This window comes from Falco cherrug, chromosome 4, assembly GCF_023634085.1.
Source record: "Falco cherrug isolate bFalChe1 chromosome 4, bFalChe1.pri, whole genome shotgun sequence".
Classification (NCBI taxonomy): Eukaryota; Metazoa; Chordata; class Aves; order Falconiformes; family Falconidae; genus Falco; species Falco cherrug.
In genome coordinates this window covers 16,478,497-16,495,837 of record NC_073700.1, presented here as the reverse complement: position 1 = coordinate 16,495,837, position 17,341 = coordinate 16,478,497, and the positions used below count along the sequence as shown (strand labels likewise).

Sequence of the window (17,341 nt, the reverse complement as noted above, 5' to 3'; positions counted from 1 at the left end):
AGTGGTGCTGCCAGCTGCTGCCCCACCATCCCCGTGCCCAATGCTTATTTTCACTGCAACACGGTGGGACCGTCACTCACTCCACTTTGGGGCTGGCAAGATGCTGACAAAGTGAAGGTGGTGCCTGCACATCAGGGCAAATCCAGCCTGTCCCAGCGCCGTGAGGTGCCTGGCCATGCAAACATGGAGCGGGGCACAGGCTACGTTGCCTCCTCAGTAGCTCTGGCAGGTGATCTAGGACATTGTAGCCCAGTGGCTTGGAAAAAATACGCTTTCTCCAAAGTCTTTAGGAGACTAATATAGGTGGCTTGCTCGGTGTTCCCAGCACACCTAGCTTTTGTGGAGCTGGGGGATGATAAGTGATATGTTTGGATAGTTCAAGATAGTGGGTGGACCGTGTTTGCAAAGGGCATTAAGCAGCGAGTCGCAGCAACAGACGGCAGAGGGCAAACCCCTCCATCTCCTTCCCTCCCTGCTTTCAGAGCTGACACTTTCCTGCACAGCTCAGCGGCTTAGGGGTTGACTTCTTACCTCAGGAAGGCTCATGAATGTTAATATCCATCCACCTCACCCAGACAGTTTGCTCCTCGCAGAAAATCGGCATTTCCAAGGCAGGCAGTTCGAGGAGCAAAGCTAACAGCCATCTGGTACCGTGCAGCCGTGCTGGGCTGTGGGTCAGCCTGGGGATGTGTCCGAAGGGTCCCCCCCGGGTCCAGAAACGGGCAGGGCTGGGGTCCACCGTGGGGGTGAAGGGGAAGGTTGGGGGGCTGTGCATTGGATGCAGGCATAGCCCTTACTTTTCCATCCATCTTATGCATTTTGAGACAGGGTGGAGTGAAGCGAAAGACACTTTTAAGAAATAAACGAATGAACGAGTTTTGATTTTACTGAAGTTGAGGCCGGGGGGGGAAATAAACCCAGTGGAAAATAAGGAAAATAAGGACAAGTGTGCCCTCTCCAGTTGAGGAGGGAGCAGTGAGAGTGGCTGCAGCACATCCCTGGGGTACCTTTCCCATCAGCTGCTGGAGCACGTCAGGCTCCACAGTTTGCCGTGGAAAAGCCGAGAATGCCCTCAGCTGGCAAACGGCGAAAAAGCAGCACAAAACTGAGAAAAAGCAGTGAAAAACTGAGAAATCAGTACAAAGCCAAGATAAAACCCTTCCTTCCCTGCAGCCACCAGCGAGAAGGAAATTCCTAACCCGAGACACTCTGTGATTCCTGCAATCTGTGCTGATCACTATCAGAGCGATGGGGAAAATTCCAAACATTGATGGCAAGATCCTATTAGGAAAGTGACACCGTGGCAAGCCACAGGAGGCCAAAGGATGGCTTTTTTGGAGGCTAACTGAGCTCATCTGCTTGTTTTTTAGGGTCGCTTCAGCATAGACCTTTACGGGACAGGCCTGTCCTTAACAGGAACAGCAAAGTGGCTCTCACAAGGGAATTACGCGGTGTCGGAAATTCAAAAATCCCCAGTAAGTTGTGATTTTAATTATGGTTATACCCACTTAAAAGAAGTTTTTAATTGCCACGTTGTCTTCCGTGGCAACATCTTCCAAGTAGAGACTAACAAAGAACTAACATCTGACATGAAAGTGTTGCCCGTAACTGGGGGAGGCTAGTGGGTTTAACTTGATCTGAGTTATTGCAATTAATTAGTGAGTCTGCTTAACCGTGAAGCTGAAAATGCTGAGTGCTGTGGGGCAGACATATCCTTAATTAGTTGTCCGAGATGTCCAGCACAGAGCATGCACCATGTGGCAGGCAGGACCACGGAGTCAGGGCTGCCTTGACCTGCCAGAGAGGGTCTGGGTGCCAGGTGAGTGCTCTGAGTAGGAATTATTCCCAAAACATTGCTAATGAAGTGTGGAGGACGTGGACCTTCCCACTGGGCTGGGTTTACCTTCCTGGGGGAGGCTGGAGTCACTGGTGCTGCAGTGGGCTGGGGCTGCCCCACTGCACGCTGCGCCCTGGGGCTCTGTCCCCCGCAGCTGCCAGGGGCTCTGCGGACCGAAGGCTTCCAGGTAAGCCAGGCAGGCCTTCAGAATCACCCCACAGCCAAATCTGAGCTTGGACAGCTTAATGTGCTTGCCTGTTAACACCTCCGTCACTGTGTGCCTTCACGCTGTCTCTTCTGTGTCATGTCCTGAAATTGGAGAAACCCAGGATTGCTTTTTTGGCTCTTACTTCATGTGAGTCATACTGATTGCCCCTGTTAAAACTCTCCTAAGGAGGTCACCATAATCATTTAACAAAAAACAATTTGCAAAATACCTTCTCCTGGACTGCTTTCAGTCTCCCTGGCTCTGGAGAGCCCCTTGAGCCCGTAAGCCTCGTCAGTGCTGGTGCTCTTGAAGGAGAATTAAATGCTACTGGTCTGACCATGCTGCAGCAAAGCATCCACCAGTGCAGGTAGAAGAGGACCAGTACCCCTGTATGTTAGTTCTGGCAGGTGCTTTGCTGTTCTCCACTTCAGAATGGAGAAGCCCAGGCAGCTGACTGGGGTTGCGGAGAGCAGACACCATCACAGGTGGCAGAATTAAAACAAACTTTAAGGGACAAGGAGTCTAAGAGACAATTCTTACTTCCATCATCCGGTGGCATCTGTCAAGTGCTGTTTCAAAGGTGTAATTGCCCACAGGAGCAGAAGAAAGGCATAGTGGGAAGAGATGATAGCAGCCTGCTGCAATCACAGATCAATAGTGTCAAGGGCAGGATGGAGCTCGTTTAAAAATAAATGCTTTGTGCAAGCTTGCCCTGCACTTAAGTCCAATTTTCTGGTAATTGAGGGTTGAATTCCTTTCAAGGACTGTCTGTCCATTGCAATGACCAAGAGGAGAAAGACTGCAGAGGTGGGATAAAGGCAGCCAGATGGAGGTATTAATCTCATGACTCAAGCCCAGCGTTGCACCATGCTTGCTGGGCTCTCCTGGAGACTGGACCAACCCCAGGACCACTCCACATTTTCCTTGGTCTCTTCTGGCTGTGGAAATGCAGAGTGAGGGGGGATGGCACCTTTAGCGAGCGGCATAGCATCACCCCTTTGCCTTCCCTTGCGTCTTGGCTCTGGAGCCACTCCAGGGCTTTCCCTTCCAAATGGATGTTTCTTGATATTGCCTACAGGTATCCTTCCCGTGCCCTTCACGTGCACAGGCACAGCTGAGGAGCTGTTATTGTCTAGGTGTGATTTTGCTCTTTCCACTCATGACAGTTACTCACTGTGGGGCAAACTGGAGAAAGCAGATACCCTTGAGATATCCCTTCAAATGGCCTTCTCCTTGGGCATCTTTCAACTCCATAAATCAAAACTGCCCTTTCTTATTTGTGTTCACCATCTGACCTGCTAGCACTAAAGAGAATTACATTTGCATATGTTTAAATATAACAGTGATTTTGTAGATTGATTCAGGCATAATTTGTTTCCCTTCCAAGACATTTTCTATTAAAATCCCTGGCTAGAATAACCTAGATCTGGCCCTCCTGCAGCATGGCATTCCTGAGCCCTCACGTGAGATGTTATTTTCTGGTTTTGCCTGCAGGATGGTACCAAAGTAGTAGGAAAATGTGGCGGTTACTGTGGGAAGTGTACTCCATCATCTGGAACAGGCCTCGATGTTCAGGTGTTATAGCGATGGTGAGTTCCCAGCTGCTTCTACATGAAGGGAAATCTTCCCCGAAACATCCTGAAGAGGCAGAACAGGCCACGCTTGCAAAGTCGGTGACAGCCACCTACCCGAGCAGCATCCAGGGATGGGATCTGGTGCCCCCAGCCCTTGCTTCCCCCAGTAACCCTTAAGGGTGTAACACTGTCAACTGGAAACGCACTGTCCCACCTTGCTGGCACCTGCTTTGGCTCCGCTCTTGGGCCAATCTCGCTAGTTACAGGTTTCAGAGGCAAAGATGATGATCTCTCCCCAACGTGCACCTTGTCTGTATTTTCCAGGTTCTCTGAGAGCAGCCAGCGGAGATGAGACGGATGAAGGATAGCGATGCAATACCTCTGCCTTCCACTTTTTTATCTGTTTATGTGTGTATATAGATCGCATATTCTTAATGTACAGTATAATATTTATGTTTGGAATTATTTATTTTGATTTAATATTTTTGTACGTAAAATCATTATATTAAGGCTGCTTTTACTATTTTTATTTTTTATTGTTAAATCCTGCAGTCAAACCACTGCATTTTGCGTACTCTACATTATATGTAGCATTATGACAAGTGATACTTTATTGTCACTGTATTCAGTTGTTTACTTTCAATCAGTAATTTTCCTTCAGTTATGGGCTGCTTTGGCCCTCTACGGTGCTACACAATCTGCATAGGGGTATTTTTGGCATTTCAATCTGTCTTTATGTAAGGAAAATACACAAGATGTGCTTAAATTTTATTTTTAGGGATTAGGCCAACAGCACTCAAGGAAAACATGACAATGAATACAGTGCTAGTTGCATTAGCAATCTTTATCTTTTAGGTATGTTTTGAATTTCACATGACCTCTGTGGCCAGTGCTAAAAGCGCTGGTTTGGTGCTAACGTGATATTTATTAATGCTCTGTAGTTTTAGTTAATCCAGTGCCTTTATCAGTGAAAAAGGGAAGAAAGCAGAAAAATTGTCAGGTGATTCAAATAAATGAAGATCTACCCCAGGTTTAGGAAAATTCCTCTGTGGGTGGATCTTCAGCTCGAGCCCCTTTTTCACAGGGCTCTGAAGTGAACTTGCTTTTTAAAAAAAAAACGTATCTTTGTCTCCTAATTGCATGTGCCGCTGTGCTTCCTGGCTCCATCTGGGAGCGGGGTATTAACTCATCCCAGACAGGCTGATCGGGCCATATGTTTCCCTGGGCTGCGCGCTGAGATGCGATGCAGTTTCTTACGGACGTTGTCACAAAACCCTGACCTGAAGCTGAAAGCATCCCTGCCCTGTTACCTCCCCATGGGGCTGGTGAGGACCACAGGGCCCGCAGCAGGGGATGGGGGACAGCAAGTACAGCCAAGCCGCCCCTTCCTCTTGGCTGGGGGACTCCACTGCAGGCACCTGCAGCGTTTCCCCAGCTTCCTACTCACTCACAGACCATCTGCAAAAGGGAGGCTTCAGTGCCAGCTCTGCCTTGTTTCAACAAGATCACTCTGTACTTACAGATAACTCTGTCCCCCCCCTTTCAAAAACAAGCTGCTTTACACCTACTTCTGTATTGCTTCAGATCTTCCTGGTAAGGCATCTGTGCTCCTTGCCTATCCGCCATCCCATGTACAACCAGACCTTTAGCATTGGCTTATTTATATATATATATATATAAAAAAATTGAGGAGACATCTCCCATAGGCGCTGAATGCGGCTGTGTGATGGCTCCCGCCTGTACATAGCCTGCCGCTTGTGGCATGACACGTTTTTGCAGAGCTTCGTAGCACGTTGAACGGGGGTGATGTGACCAGATTATTTTTGTAGTCTATGACTATGTCCCTTATCTCTTTCTCCACAATTTTACTTAGTGATAGGAAGATGCTGCCCCTTCACCTTATATGTCGGGGTAGCCAGGAGCACAAAGTACAAGGAAAGGAAGCTTTTCAGCACAAAATTGCCAGCAGTTTGGAAAACCAGAGAGGCTTATCTGCTACTTCAGATAACTTTGAATTTTGGATGCAAACGGTTCACAAACACGCAACCTCAGGATCTTGTGTGAGTCTTTTGCAGAGCTCCCCAAAGGGTGTGTAATCAGTCTGTTACTCAACAGTCAGATCAATCGTGATGAATGATCCGACCCCTGGATTCATAACCCATGTGCGTGCTGGGCTGTGTCCAGCCTTCAGAGCGAAAGCTGTCAGCCTGGCAGTCAGGGATCCACTGGTCCACGTCAGCCGGGAGGCACCTCGCAGGCGAAAGCAGGGCTGTGTTACAGTCCAGCAGCCACAGAACTGCTGCCCTACACGTGTTCCCTGTGTGCCTCTGCTGCTCTTACTAATATTCAGACTTACGAGGAGAGAATGAGACTCTTACCTGTAATCTGGGGGGTTGGGCTTAATAGCGCATCAGTAGATGTGATCATATCTTAGAAAGGCTGATTTTTCACCTGTGTTGTATGTCTATGCATAGATTCTACCTTTCTGAGAAAAATGCCAAAAATACCATTTCAAAGGTGAAAGAAAAGGGAAAAAGGGAAAGGGGAAAAGGGAAAGAGAAAGAAGAAAAAGGGAAAGGGGGAAGGAGTAGTAATGGAATAGTGATTTTTTTTTTTAATGATAATTACTTATGTAAACTTCTGTAGGGGAAAAGGGAAAATTGCACTATGAACTTGAGAAAGAAACAGTGGTGCTTAGAAAGTACAGGCTTATTATATTTTCTCTAATGAAGTGAATGGCTATTTATAAAAAGAAATATTATTTTGACCTGTACACATTCATTTCTACCGTATAGTTTCATAGCAGCTATTAACAGAGCAAGAGAAACCTAAAAAAAAACCAACCAAAACTAAATAAACTAGAAGGGAAAAAAAAAAAAGATAGATCACTGATCCTGTGGTTCATTAATGAGCTTCATTAAATAGGAGCAGACTTTGAGGACCAGAGACATCAGACAATCCTTGTTCAGGAAACAGCTCTGGGGGTTGTATATCAATGCCATTATTTTTCTACAAACTGGGGGTTTTTTTGGAAGCACTTTCCTGTACAGTGTTTCTTTTCTTTCTGCTTATACTCAAAAGGAAATGAAAAGACTCATAAGACATGTCTGTATGGTCTTTCTGCATTTGCCATCATATTTCAATACCTGTGTGCTATTATAGAGGCAAAATACTTTGTACACAAGGGAATAATACATTGAATGGTAAACATTCCTTTCTGTGCTGGTGTTTATTTCCAAGATTTGGGTTCCTTGCTTGGTTGTCCCACGCAAAAAGAATAAGGGAGGGTAATAAGGTTGTTTATATATATATGGAGCCCTGTCCCAAGCCCACGTTGGAGTCTGTGGACCAGGAACTACCTTGGAGAATACCCACAGCCGTCCACTCATGCCCTGCTGGTCAGATAGACTGGTAGTCCCCAATTTCTGTCCAGGAGAGGAGCACCCTGAGGTACAAAACATACACGAGCACATCTCAGCTGTGCTTTGTGCACTACGTGGATGTGCCTGGTGACAGGCTGATGCTGCCATCCATGCACCCAGGGCATCCCCTGCCATGGGACGATAAGGGAACACAACGGTTCATTTTGCAAATGTTTTTGAAGGGTGAGCTGGGATACCAGACCTGGTCCACACTGCTAGCAGTGCTATTTAAAGAAATGTGCAAAAAAAATACCAACTTTTCTAAGTCTGAAAAAAAAGTATCAAATATACAAAAAAAATCAGGTAGAAGAAATCTGGGTTAAAAGGAAGCGAATGTGGGAACCAGCTCCCAGGAGGGCACCCAAGTGACAGACTGCAGCCAGAGTCTTGTATCACCTCTGCCCCAGAGGCCGCAGGTAAGAGCAAAGAAGCTGCGTTTTTCTGTCCTCGCTTGTATGTTCCTTATGCTTTGTCACAGAAAATGCAGCATATCTCTTAGTGCTGGCAGCTCCAGCCTTTTTCAGCTTCTGGTTTTCAAGTCCCAAAGGAGAGAGACAGCACAAGAAAGGTACCTTAAAATTCTGTCAGATGCAGAAAACGGAACATGCAGTATTTCAAAAGCATGATTCGTAGTTTAAATGACCAATATGTTAAAGGTATCTTTCTTTCCTATAATTTTTCTTTAATGAATAATTATAAAAATTCTAAACATGAGATGCAGTTGGAATTAAGCCAACCGTGGGTCTCTGCACAGCCACTGAATCATATCTAACCTTCCAGCCCTGCAAAATGAAAGAGTCATTTTAACACTTTTGATGCTTAGGTCCAGTTATTCTATGAAAATTACAGCACTCTTCTGCAGCCTCGTTGTACAGCTGATGAGGACTAATTGCTTCAGAGGTGATTGCCTCATCTCTTCAGTGTCCTCTTCTGCCCCAATAATGTGCATTTTTTCCTCTATAGAAAAATAAAATGCATTTTTTGGAGGCTGTTGGAAACGCACATCTCAAGGAGATAGTGTTAAATCAGGACATTTGCTAGACATCCTTCTCCTGCATAGGCATGCCTTGGAAACCGGGGAAATGCCTTGAAAAATGAGGAGAGGCAGAAAAGACCAAGGAGGGAAGTCTGGGCTTGAAAGACTATTTTCCACTGGGACACTTCTGAATGTGGTCTAGTAGGTCTTTCCAGCATGACTCTTCTTCCCAGACAGACAGCTGAGGGCTGGCTTAGAGAAAGCATTTGTGCTGGGGGAAGGGCACTGAGGTGACGCTGTTCTCCCATCCACCCGGCAAAGGCACAGACTGTAGAGGAATGAAGGCAGTGGGCTGATTAGCATTGATAACATGCAGCTGTGGCCGTGCCTCGAAGGCAGTGGGTTGATTGACATGGGTGATGTACAGCTGTAGCTCGTTCAGCTAAGTAGTTAAATAGCCCTGAGGATTGTGGGAGGGGGGCTGGATGGAGGAGTAGTGTGGTCTGGCCTCTGGAGGAAGGTGAAACAGCAAGGACAGTAGAATCTGACTGACAGTAGTGCCTTGTTGCAGCCTGATGGCTTGCTGGTGCTGCAGCAACCGGTGTTCAGCCCAACCCGGGAGTCGTTAGCTGAAGCAGCCCAGCCCACACGGTAAGCTCTACCATCACCTGAACTCTTCAAATCAAGAACTCTTCAAATCAAGCCTTTTTAAGGAATACAGTTAAGTTCATCCAGCAGCCACTAACCTTAGTAGCTGTTGGTCATTTGGTGGGAAGGGATGAGTCCCTTTGCTGTACAAGTTCCCGAAGGCAGCTCTCCAGTTTGCACCGTGCTGGAGGCGGGAGCCGATGGCCAAGAGTGGTGCCTGTCCATCTCACTGCAGTGTTTTCCAAGATTTTTGCCTGTGCTGGAGTAATCCAGGCAATTGGAATTGTAGCCTTCCAGAAGCAGATTTAATTGACAAGTTTCTGACCTCTCTTTGCAATAGTGAGATGATGAATGCTAAGAAGTTATTTTTGGCCTTCACAGAAGAGTCTGAGTTTCCACTTCAAAGCTGGAATAATTTTTCAGCTATTTTATATTACCAAACATAAGGCACAGTTTTTGAAAATCAAACCAAAGAAGAGAGAATAGTGTTTTGACCTAACCCATATGGTTTTTATACTTTATTTCCTGGGTGGGTTTTTTGTTTGTTTGTTCCAATTAAAAAAAAAAAAACAACACAAAAAAACCCCAAACAACAAAACCAACAAACCTGTGAAATTTTCCATGAAATGACTGCTGCCTCTCTCTAGTTATAAATATTACTTCTGAAGTGTTTGGAGACATGAGCTGTTGACTGTAAGTACGGGGAGATCTGATGTAGGTACCATTTTAAGCCGAGGGAAGGTAGAAGTATGTTTCTCCATTGTGAAGCTGATTCAGGTCCTTCAGGGCAGGGGCTGGCTATAAAGTGCAGAGGCTGAAGCCATGCACGTCAATCCTATTCCACCAGGAAAACATCAGTTCTGCTGGGAGCATAAAAGTCCAAATTGTTTCCAAGTTATGTCTCCATGCGGGTGTGGGCACGTGCCTGGCTTTAATGCTCCTGCTCAATCCGAGCTGCCAGCAGTGATATCAAGCTGCAGCTACTTAAACATTTGTTGGTAGTCAATGTCTCCATCTCTGAGAAGACAGGATGAGGAGAAGAGACGGAAGTCTGGAGTAATCTCTGAATACAAACCTCTTTGTATGCAGGGCAGAGGGTGCAGGGGGAGGCAAGGCTCTGTGTATTTTCTCTCTTAAAATCATTACTTGGCTCCATTCATATGCTTATAAATTCTTCATCCTTCTTTCATCTGTGACTACATTTCAGATGAGCAATTAAATTAATCAGGTCTTTGCTGCATTGTCCTTTACTAATCCATCCTCACTGGCTTGCTGACCTTTCTCTTTGAAGCTATTCACTGCTTACTGCCTGCCATCCCCCAAACCACGCAGAAAGGAGTATTTGCTGTGAAATGCTTTAATTGCTCCCACTCACAGTAGCAGGGAAGCGGGAATGGCTCCCTGCAAACTGACTGGGAAGAACAAATGTGTCCAAGTTGGCTGCTCTAACGAGCAAATACGAGCGGGGGCTTATTTGCTCCCATGCCTCTGTAATTCCCCTGGCAGGTGTGAGTGAAGCCACCCGCACCAGAGGATGTGAGCAGGTACCTGATGCTGCCAGGGGCTGGAGCTCTGGCCTCATACATGGCTTGGGCTCCCGGGATGAAGTTGTCTCGGGTTTGACTAGCCCTGAGGAGCAGGGGCCAGATGTGTGGTGGTGGGAGCATGCAGCTGTGCACTTGCCCCTGAGGCTGACACCTTGCCGGAGCTTAGCTGGAACAAACACGTACCCACTGGCGGCAACCTAGCCCTGCTTGAGAAAATGCAGCTACGGATAGAACACACCCGCATTAGCTGAACCGGCAAATAACTGAGCTCTGAAATAATAAACCGCATATGGCGTGGGCCAGGCTGCGCAGAGGTTTGCTCCCTGGCAGCGGCAGGGAATGGCATGGTGGGGCAGGGAAAGCCTTGCCTCGTCAGGGCAGAAGCCGGTGGCCTTTTCTCCCCGTCTCACTGCGGCTCAGCTGCTGAAGGTCTTTGCTGCCTTCCTCTCTCCTTCACTGCTCTCTCCCTGGGGCATCCCTGGGCGGACCAGGTCTTTTCAAATCCGAGTGTCTCGGGACAATCTGGATGAGCGGCACAGACGACCTAAGGAAATCGCAGCCAAGGGCACTACAGCAGACTGCCCTGCTGGCTCTTGCTGGAGCTGCTGTCCCATCCAGGCGAGGCAAATGGAGAGGCGATGCCCTGCAAATGCATTTCTTTTAGAGATATTGCTAAATTCTGCTGACTGAATTGTGTAAAGTGGGGTGTCCTCAAGTCCTTCCAGTGGCTCTTGTCAACAGCTCTATAGATACAGCTTCATCCCACTCCATGTGGGAAATGGAGCGGGTGCGCCTTGTGCTGGTGTGTAGCTCACCTGGGATAACCCCTGAGGGCTGCCTGCCCGAGGTGCCTGGGACAATCAGGTTATATCCTGCTCTTCAGCATCTTTCCTGCACGTTGTGCAAGTGCTATGTGAAGCTTTCCAGATATGACTTGCTTTTGGGTTTCACTAATGGCATTTTCCCATTTGATCATTTCCAGAGCCTAAATGTACGGAAGCATTCAGCCTGGGAGTATCGGAAGCTTTGGAGAGCAGGTAGGTCCTGGGCTGTTTGCCTTGTCCAAAGAAACTATCTCCAGCAGGTAACACCAGCATAAATATAAGACCTGACAACACCGGTGGCCAGAAGAGACCATTTCTGGCATCTCAGGGACCATAGACATAGTTTTCTGAATTTTCCCTTAGCCCAGCTACCTAACTTCTGTCTGATTTGAGTGATTGCCCTGCCACAGCCACCAGCACCCTGGTTTTGTCAGATATCTCACTCCCCTATTTATCAGCAGGTCTCCATCTTGTGAAACACTAAGAAGTCACCTATTTTCTTTTTAACTGATGAGAAGAGATAATAAAGCAGCTTTAAAAAAAAATAAAAAATAAAAGGACCTTTCTACCTGTGGGATGGCAAAAGCATGATTAATGTGAGGGACTGAACAGTATCTGTGATGCTTGCAGTGCTGTTGCAAGGGGAGGGCAGGATGGCTTTGCTCCCAGCAGCTCACCACCTGCCTCGGCTGCTGACACTTGCTTCTCTGTGAGTTAACCCAGATAGGTTTGGTTTTTCCCATCTTCAGGAACGGTCCTGAGAAGTAAAAGTAGCATGGAAGGAGTGTGAATTGACAGCGTAAAGCAAATAATTCTGCTGGACCACAAGAGAGCTCGAGGGAGTGGGGGGCGGAGGGTAGTAGAAAATTACTTGTTGCTATAGCGCGAGGAGGTTTTGTGCAAATTGGCAGAGCCCCACTTGATTGCTTTGTTTAGCCTCAAATTGAAAAGCATTAAGGAACTGCATGAACCAGGGCCATCTACCACCCGCCTCGCCTCCGAGAGAGGCGAGGTAGAGCTGTGCCTGGGGATGCTTGAGCCTGACAGCAAAGAAAGGCAGCTCTGGGAAAAGCTGCAGAGCTGTTGCTTTGGGGAGTAACAGCCTGCAAAGGGTGAGGAAGGGGCTGGGAGAGGGGCCGGAGGGAAGGGAGCGGGGCGGCAGCCGGGATGCACTCAGCACCCGCCACAGCCCGTGCCCCAGCACCGACACTTTGTTGTGCCAAAACCAGAGGTTGGGGGAGCCCGGGGTCCCCCCAGCACCCCAGCAGTGCTCAGCCTGGCTGGTTTGAGAGGGGCAGGGCCCTTTTTTTTGGGGGGGTAAGCTTTATGTATCCATTTGGCTCCGTGTTTCATAGCAGGTGCTCCTCTCCACGGAGTGGGACTGGGCTGCAAGTTTTTATTGGTGTGGACTCCAACTCCCAAATGCTATTTACAGGGAAATTGAAGACTGCCTTCAAAATTAACAATAGATGGCTATAAATCTTACTCAGTTACCTAGCAACTAACACAATAAAATCCTAAGGTTAAAAGGAGAAGGGTTATTTGGAGATACCTTGGGGAGAACATAATGGCCATTTGCATTCCTGGGTGGGAGAACAAAAAAAAAATTCCTGGGATATTTACAAATTAGTGTATTGATGAAGGAAAAAAGGTGAAATTACTCAGTACGGTTTTAATCTAAATACCTCAGAACTTGACAAATCTAACAAAAAAATAGTAGTCAAATGGCTGTGATAAAGAGCACTTGGAAACTGTATGGTGATCTGCAGAAATGATGGAAGGGGTTTGTTAAGTTGCTAAGCCCACTCTGTAACTGTTTCTGACATCTGAAGTGTGTGTACTGCAGAGTAACAGTGTAATAAATGCTCAGAGTGAATTTGACCAGTGTGTGCCTGATGGAATATGCCCTAGAAAAACCTACGCAGTGCAAAAAAAATTTAAAACTGAAGTAACATAGCATGATTCATCCCAGCCTGGGTTCCTGTTTTGCACGGCACAGATTGAAATTCCATATCCCCACCTCAAACTGGGGCTTATGCTCAGCCTTGTCTGCCTGCAGTAATTGCAAATCTCGAAGCCAGAATAAGCGGAAACACTGAATTGTCTCCCTTCAAAAAGACCCTTGTGGGGGCACGTTTACCCAGAAAGAAGGAGGCTTGGTGGAAGAACCATACAGTAAAATAGGTGCCTGGTCCCTAGCATGCTCCTTCAGCAGCTGTGGCACTTACAGGCATTTTTTTAAGCCCTCTTTTTTTGTTGTTGAAGGGTCTCGGACAATAACTGCCTAATAACAGCCAGACGCTTACAAACTTTGGTATACTAGATGGTGACAGGATTCACGCTGAGTTGTAATTCACCTGTGTAGCCCACTGGCAGGAGGAACCAAAAGTGGATTTCGCTCAGTCTGTTACAGCTAAATTCACCTCGACATCACAGAGGAGAGAAGTGTATGGGTCTGGCAGACAAAATGAGAGCTGCTTTCTGCCTTATCCAGTGTTTTCTGTTGATGGTACTGCTGCCCGGTGCTGGTGGTCAGAGCTGGACCGTAGGAGGCACAGGGATGTTAGAACCGATGGAGGGACGCTAAGAGCTTTCTGCAGGTTATTTTGGAGGCAATTTCATAACATGAGGCACGGTTTGCAGGACAGAAGAGCTGGGGACACTTTCCTGGAAAGACTAGCAAATTTTCCTGGCTCCATTCACAGAAGTGTTGTATCTGCCAGGTAACTCCCATCCAGAAGTGCTGGCCCACAGCTGGCGGCAGAGACTCCATGGTCTCTGTTGTCATAAGTTGTCCCCGTATTTCCCATCCCCTGGTTGCAGCTACTGCTGTGAACATGCAGCTCCTCTTCCTGGGTGCTAAGAACTGCCCACTGGGCTCGGACACAAGTGACTTCACCACTGCTATTGCTCAAGCTGATGTCCCAAAGGGAATGGAGGTCACCAGGAGAGCAGAGCCCTAATGGCGTTGCCTTTCTTCCATGTGGGGCACGCTACAAGGTGAGGCTTGGCAGAGCTGTGAGGTCGGGCAGGTTCCCTGGCACCAGGCAGGCAGAACAGCTCTGCAGCAACATAGAATCACAGGATCATTCAGGTTGGAAAAGACCTTTAAAATCACTAAATCCGACTGTTCACCCAACACTGCCAAGCCCACCATTAAACCATGTCCCTAAGTGCCACATCTACATGTCTTTTAAACACCTCCAGGGAACATGACATGGGTTTCTTCTTTCCACCTTCTGCTACCAGAAGCTGAAGTCACTTGAAGAAGAGCATTTATCTGGCCAGGAGGCACAGCTCAATGTGCATGTCAGACTAAGATGCTTTACAGGGCTTGTGACCAGACCCGCTGAGCCACAAGGGCTGACGCCGCCTGGGTATGCTGTGGCTGCTGCAGCACCTGCCCTACAGCCAGGGCTACTTTCCTGCATGGATGTCAGCCCCTGCACCACCCACGCTGTGGCTGAAAGCTAACGCAGGAGCTGCGTTTTACTTTTTCCTGAGCTCTTTGATTTTAATCATAATTATTTCTGTAGTATCAAGCACAACAGGGAGCAGGAAAGGAAGAGCATCCCTGCCGTCTCCCTCCTCTCTCTCAGCCATCCATAACTTCAAAAGGGAAAGGGGTCCACTCACAGTGCATGAATGGAGCCAACTAGGTTTTAAACTGGTGTTGTCGTGAGGAGGGCTGGAAGAAGTTTCATCTCTAGGCAGGTTTGGTTGAAATAGAAATGGGAGGGGAAGATGACGTACAGAACAATTTAAGTGACAGCAGAAACAATAATTTGTCAGACAAACTGTCTGGCATATATTATCCATGTGTGTCTGTTTCTGAGCCTATTTGACAGCAGTATCTGACACCCCCCACCTCCAAGCCGAGTCTGTCTCCTCTCAAGAGGAAGATCTACATATTTGTTAAAACAAAAATACAATACCCCCTTTTGACAGCACCTCTTGTGGTAGCACAGGTAGGGCTGGAACTCTGTTGCTGTCCCCTGCCTGCCCAGCCATGCCAGGATGTGTGCATCACCCCCTTTGAACATGGTGAGAACAAGGGAGTGGGAGTTTATTTCCTGAGAGATCTTTACTCTTGGCAGCTTTTCTGGGGGAGGAAAGAGAAGAGGAACGTTCAGGCCAGTGAGATAATGTCTCCCCTCCCTTTCCCAAATACATCCCAGAGATGATGTTCTGGCTTGGCTGTTTCCTTATGTAGATGCAGCATCTGAGCGTCCCTAAAATGTGGATTGAGTCCTGCTGACTAGCCCTTCATTCGTCCTGGATGTCTTGGGCCAGAGGGAAACCACTGTCCCTAGGAGATAGTCGGAAGCCTAAGAGTCATGAAGGACCTGACTTTGTTGGGGTCTTTGGTATCTGATTATTTTTACAGCTCTGGCTGCAAGTGATTTCCCCAGCCCCCCCCAACCCCCCCTCCAAGCACACCAGGGCAGAAGCAGTGAGCGCCCCTCTTATCTGCATCTTCTGCACTCCCAGGCTGAGCCCTCATCTCCCCGCTCCTTTCGAACATGCTGGTGCAAGTACTGACAATGCTCAGAGCCTTCCCTGCCTGTTGCCTGTGTATCGAGGAGTCCCCCACCAGCACCTGCAGCATCTACTGGAATAAAGCTGGAGGATACAAGCCGTGCAGGGTGGCAGGCAAGTTTGGTGGCCCCATGGACAGCGAGGGATAGAGGGAGGGGACCACTGTGCCTTGTTTTAAGAACCAGTTTAGGACCTGCCTCTTCATCAGAAGACTGGAGCTGTGATTCAGCACAGCCACACCTCCAAGGAATTCACCCTCCAACTTTGACTTACTTTTGCTGTTTTAAACTTATAGCAGATGTCCTCACCAGCCCTGTTATTGAGGGCACACAGCATTTCTTGCAACAGCAAAGCAATTAAAAAGGATTTGCAGGTCACCTTTAAAGCATTTCCCACAGCACGTTGAATCTTGTTATAAGTCCTGTATCCAATAATGTTTTTATTTCAGCAGTTTTAATTGGAGTTTTAAATATTCTGAATCTTATGCAAGACACCCAAAGTGCTGGAGATTTTCAGGCCCTCTCTTGCACGAGGCTTGTTTCCTGAAATCCTGCTGACCTTCAGCAGAGGTAACAGTAACTCAGCACCCCTGATACTTCTGGATCCAACATCAGATACAGCTTGCAGGTAGGGAGGTTTTAAGATGAGGTCAAACCCCAGTTTGCAACCAGTTGCCCACCATGTGACAAAACGTGTGTGTATTTGAAGAGATCAGATTGCCTCCTCCCTCCAGAGTTTATACCATATTCATGCACCACTGTAAGAGCTGGAAACTGGGAGAGAAACAGAGGAGGAAAATAATGAGGAAACATAGGAGAAGGGAGCAACGCAGGGAAGCTGGAGGGTTTGGGAAGGGTAGCAACCACAGAAAAACAGAGCAGGGAGGGATGGCAGTATTTTCTCACTGGCATGAAGAAAGCCTGTGAAAAGAAAAGTTTCTCCATGATAAAATTCCCTGGGTTTGGTGTGGTAGGTTTTTTTTAATTATTATTTTTGTTGTTGGTGGTTTTTTTGGGGTTTTGGGGTTTTTTTGTTTGCATTGTTTTTTGTTTTTGTTGTTTGTTTTTGTTGTTGGTGTTTTTTTTTTTTTTAAGAAAGCCTAACATTTATGGGAGGAAAGACTGAAAATCTCCTTGAAACTTTTTGCAACCACACAGCTCCGACTTATTTCAGTCTCCTAGAGAGGAAGACACAAGTGAAAAATTGACAAAAATGAGAAATGATTAAACAAAAAAAAAAATATTATCAAAGCGTTACAGTTTTAAGCAGCTCTGAGGCAGCAAGGCAGAGGAACAAAGGGGCAGGGAAGGAGGGGAAGGAGATGACAGGCTCTGCGAACAACCACAACCACGGGGTGAAGCTGTGAAATGCTAATGGCGAAGCTGCTCCATCCCCACTGGGGACAAGTTTCCGAGGACCCCTGTGCTTCGCGAGGCGTGTCTGCTGCTCCCCCTTCTCTCCGTGTTTCATTTTGCTCTGCCTCGCACCAGATGTGCTGTTTGATTGCAACCCCCCAGGGGTACGGGCTGGTTGTTGGCTGCGGGGATCCCTTTATAGTACATCGTATACATGACAAGAGCTGGCTGGTGCGTGGGCTGCCCCTCGCCCCCCCGGCTCCCTGCCCCACAGGCCCACCATTAGCTCTGGGAGGACCCTGAGCTCCGCGTGTGTAACAGGTGCTTTGCATCCCAACCCGGCATCTAGGCTGCAGGTAGGGTTTGCATCCCTGCGTTTCTCCTGCTCATGTTGGTGGACTAAATCCGTTC

At 47.5% G+C, this 17,341-nt stretch overlaps 1 protein-coding gene across 5 annotated transcripts in view; it reads left to right on the top strand.

Annotated features, from left to right (window-relative positions):
* The window catches only part of ADAMTS9 (ADAM metallopeptidase with thrombospondin type 1 motif 9), an 86,204-nt gene extending 79,372 nt beyond the window's left edge, over positions 1-6,832 (top strand). For 4 of the 5 annotated variants that reach the window (XM_055707381.1, XM_055707382.1, XM_055707379.1 and 1 more), the window contains 3 exons: positions 1,371-1,475; positions 3,540-3,634; positions 3,944-6,832. In XM_055707381.1, the coding sequence (XP_055563356.1) occupies positions 1,371-1,475; positions 3,540-3,629 (195 nt within the window). In that variant the 3' untranslated portion in view covers positions 3,630-3,634; positions 3,944-6,832. Of the gene's footprint in view, positions 1-1,370; positions 1,476-3,539; positions 3,635-3,943 lie in introns of those variants that run through there. The other variant, XR_008731769.1, reaches the window with a different exon arrangement.
* The last annotated feature ends 10,509 nt before the right edge of the window (positions 6,833-17,341 follow it).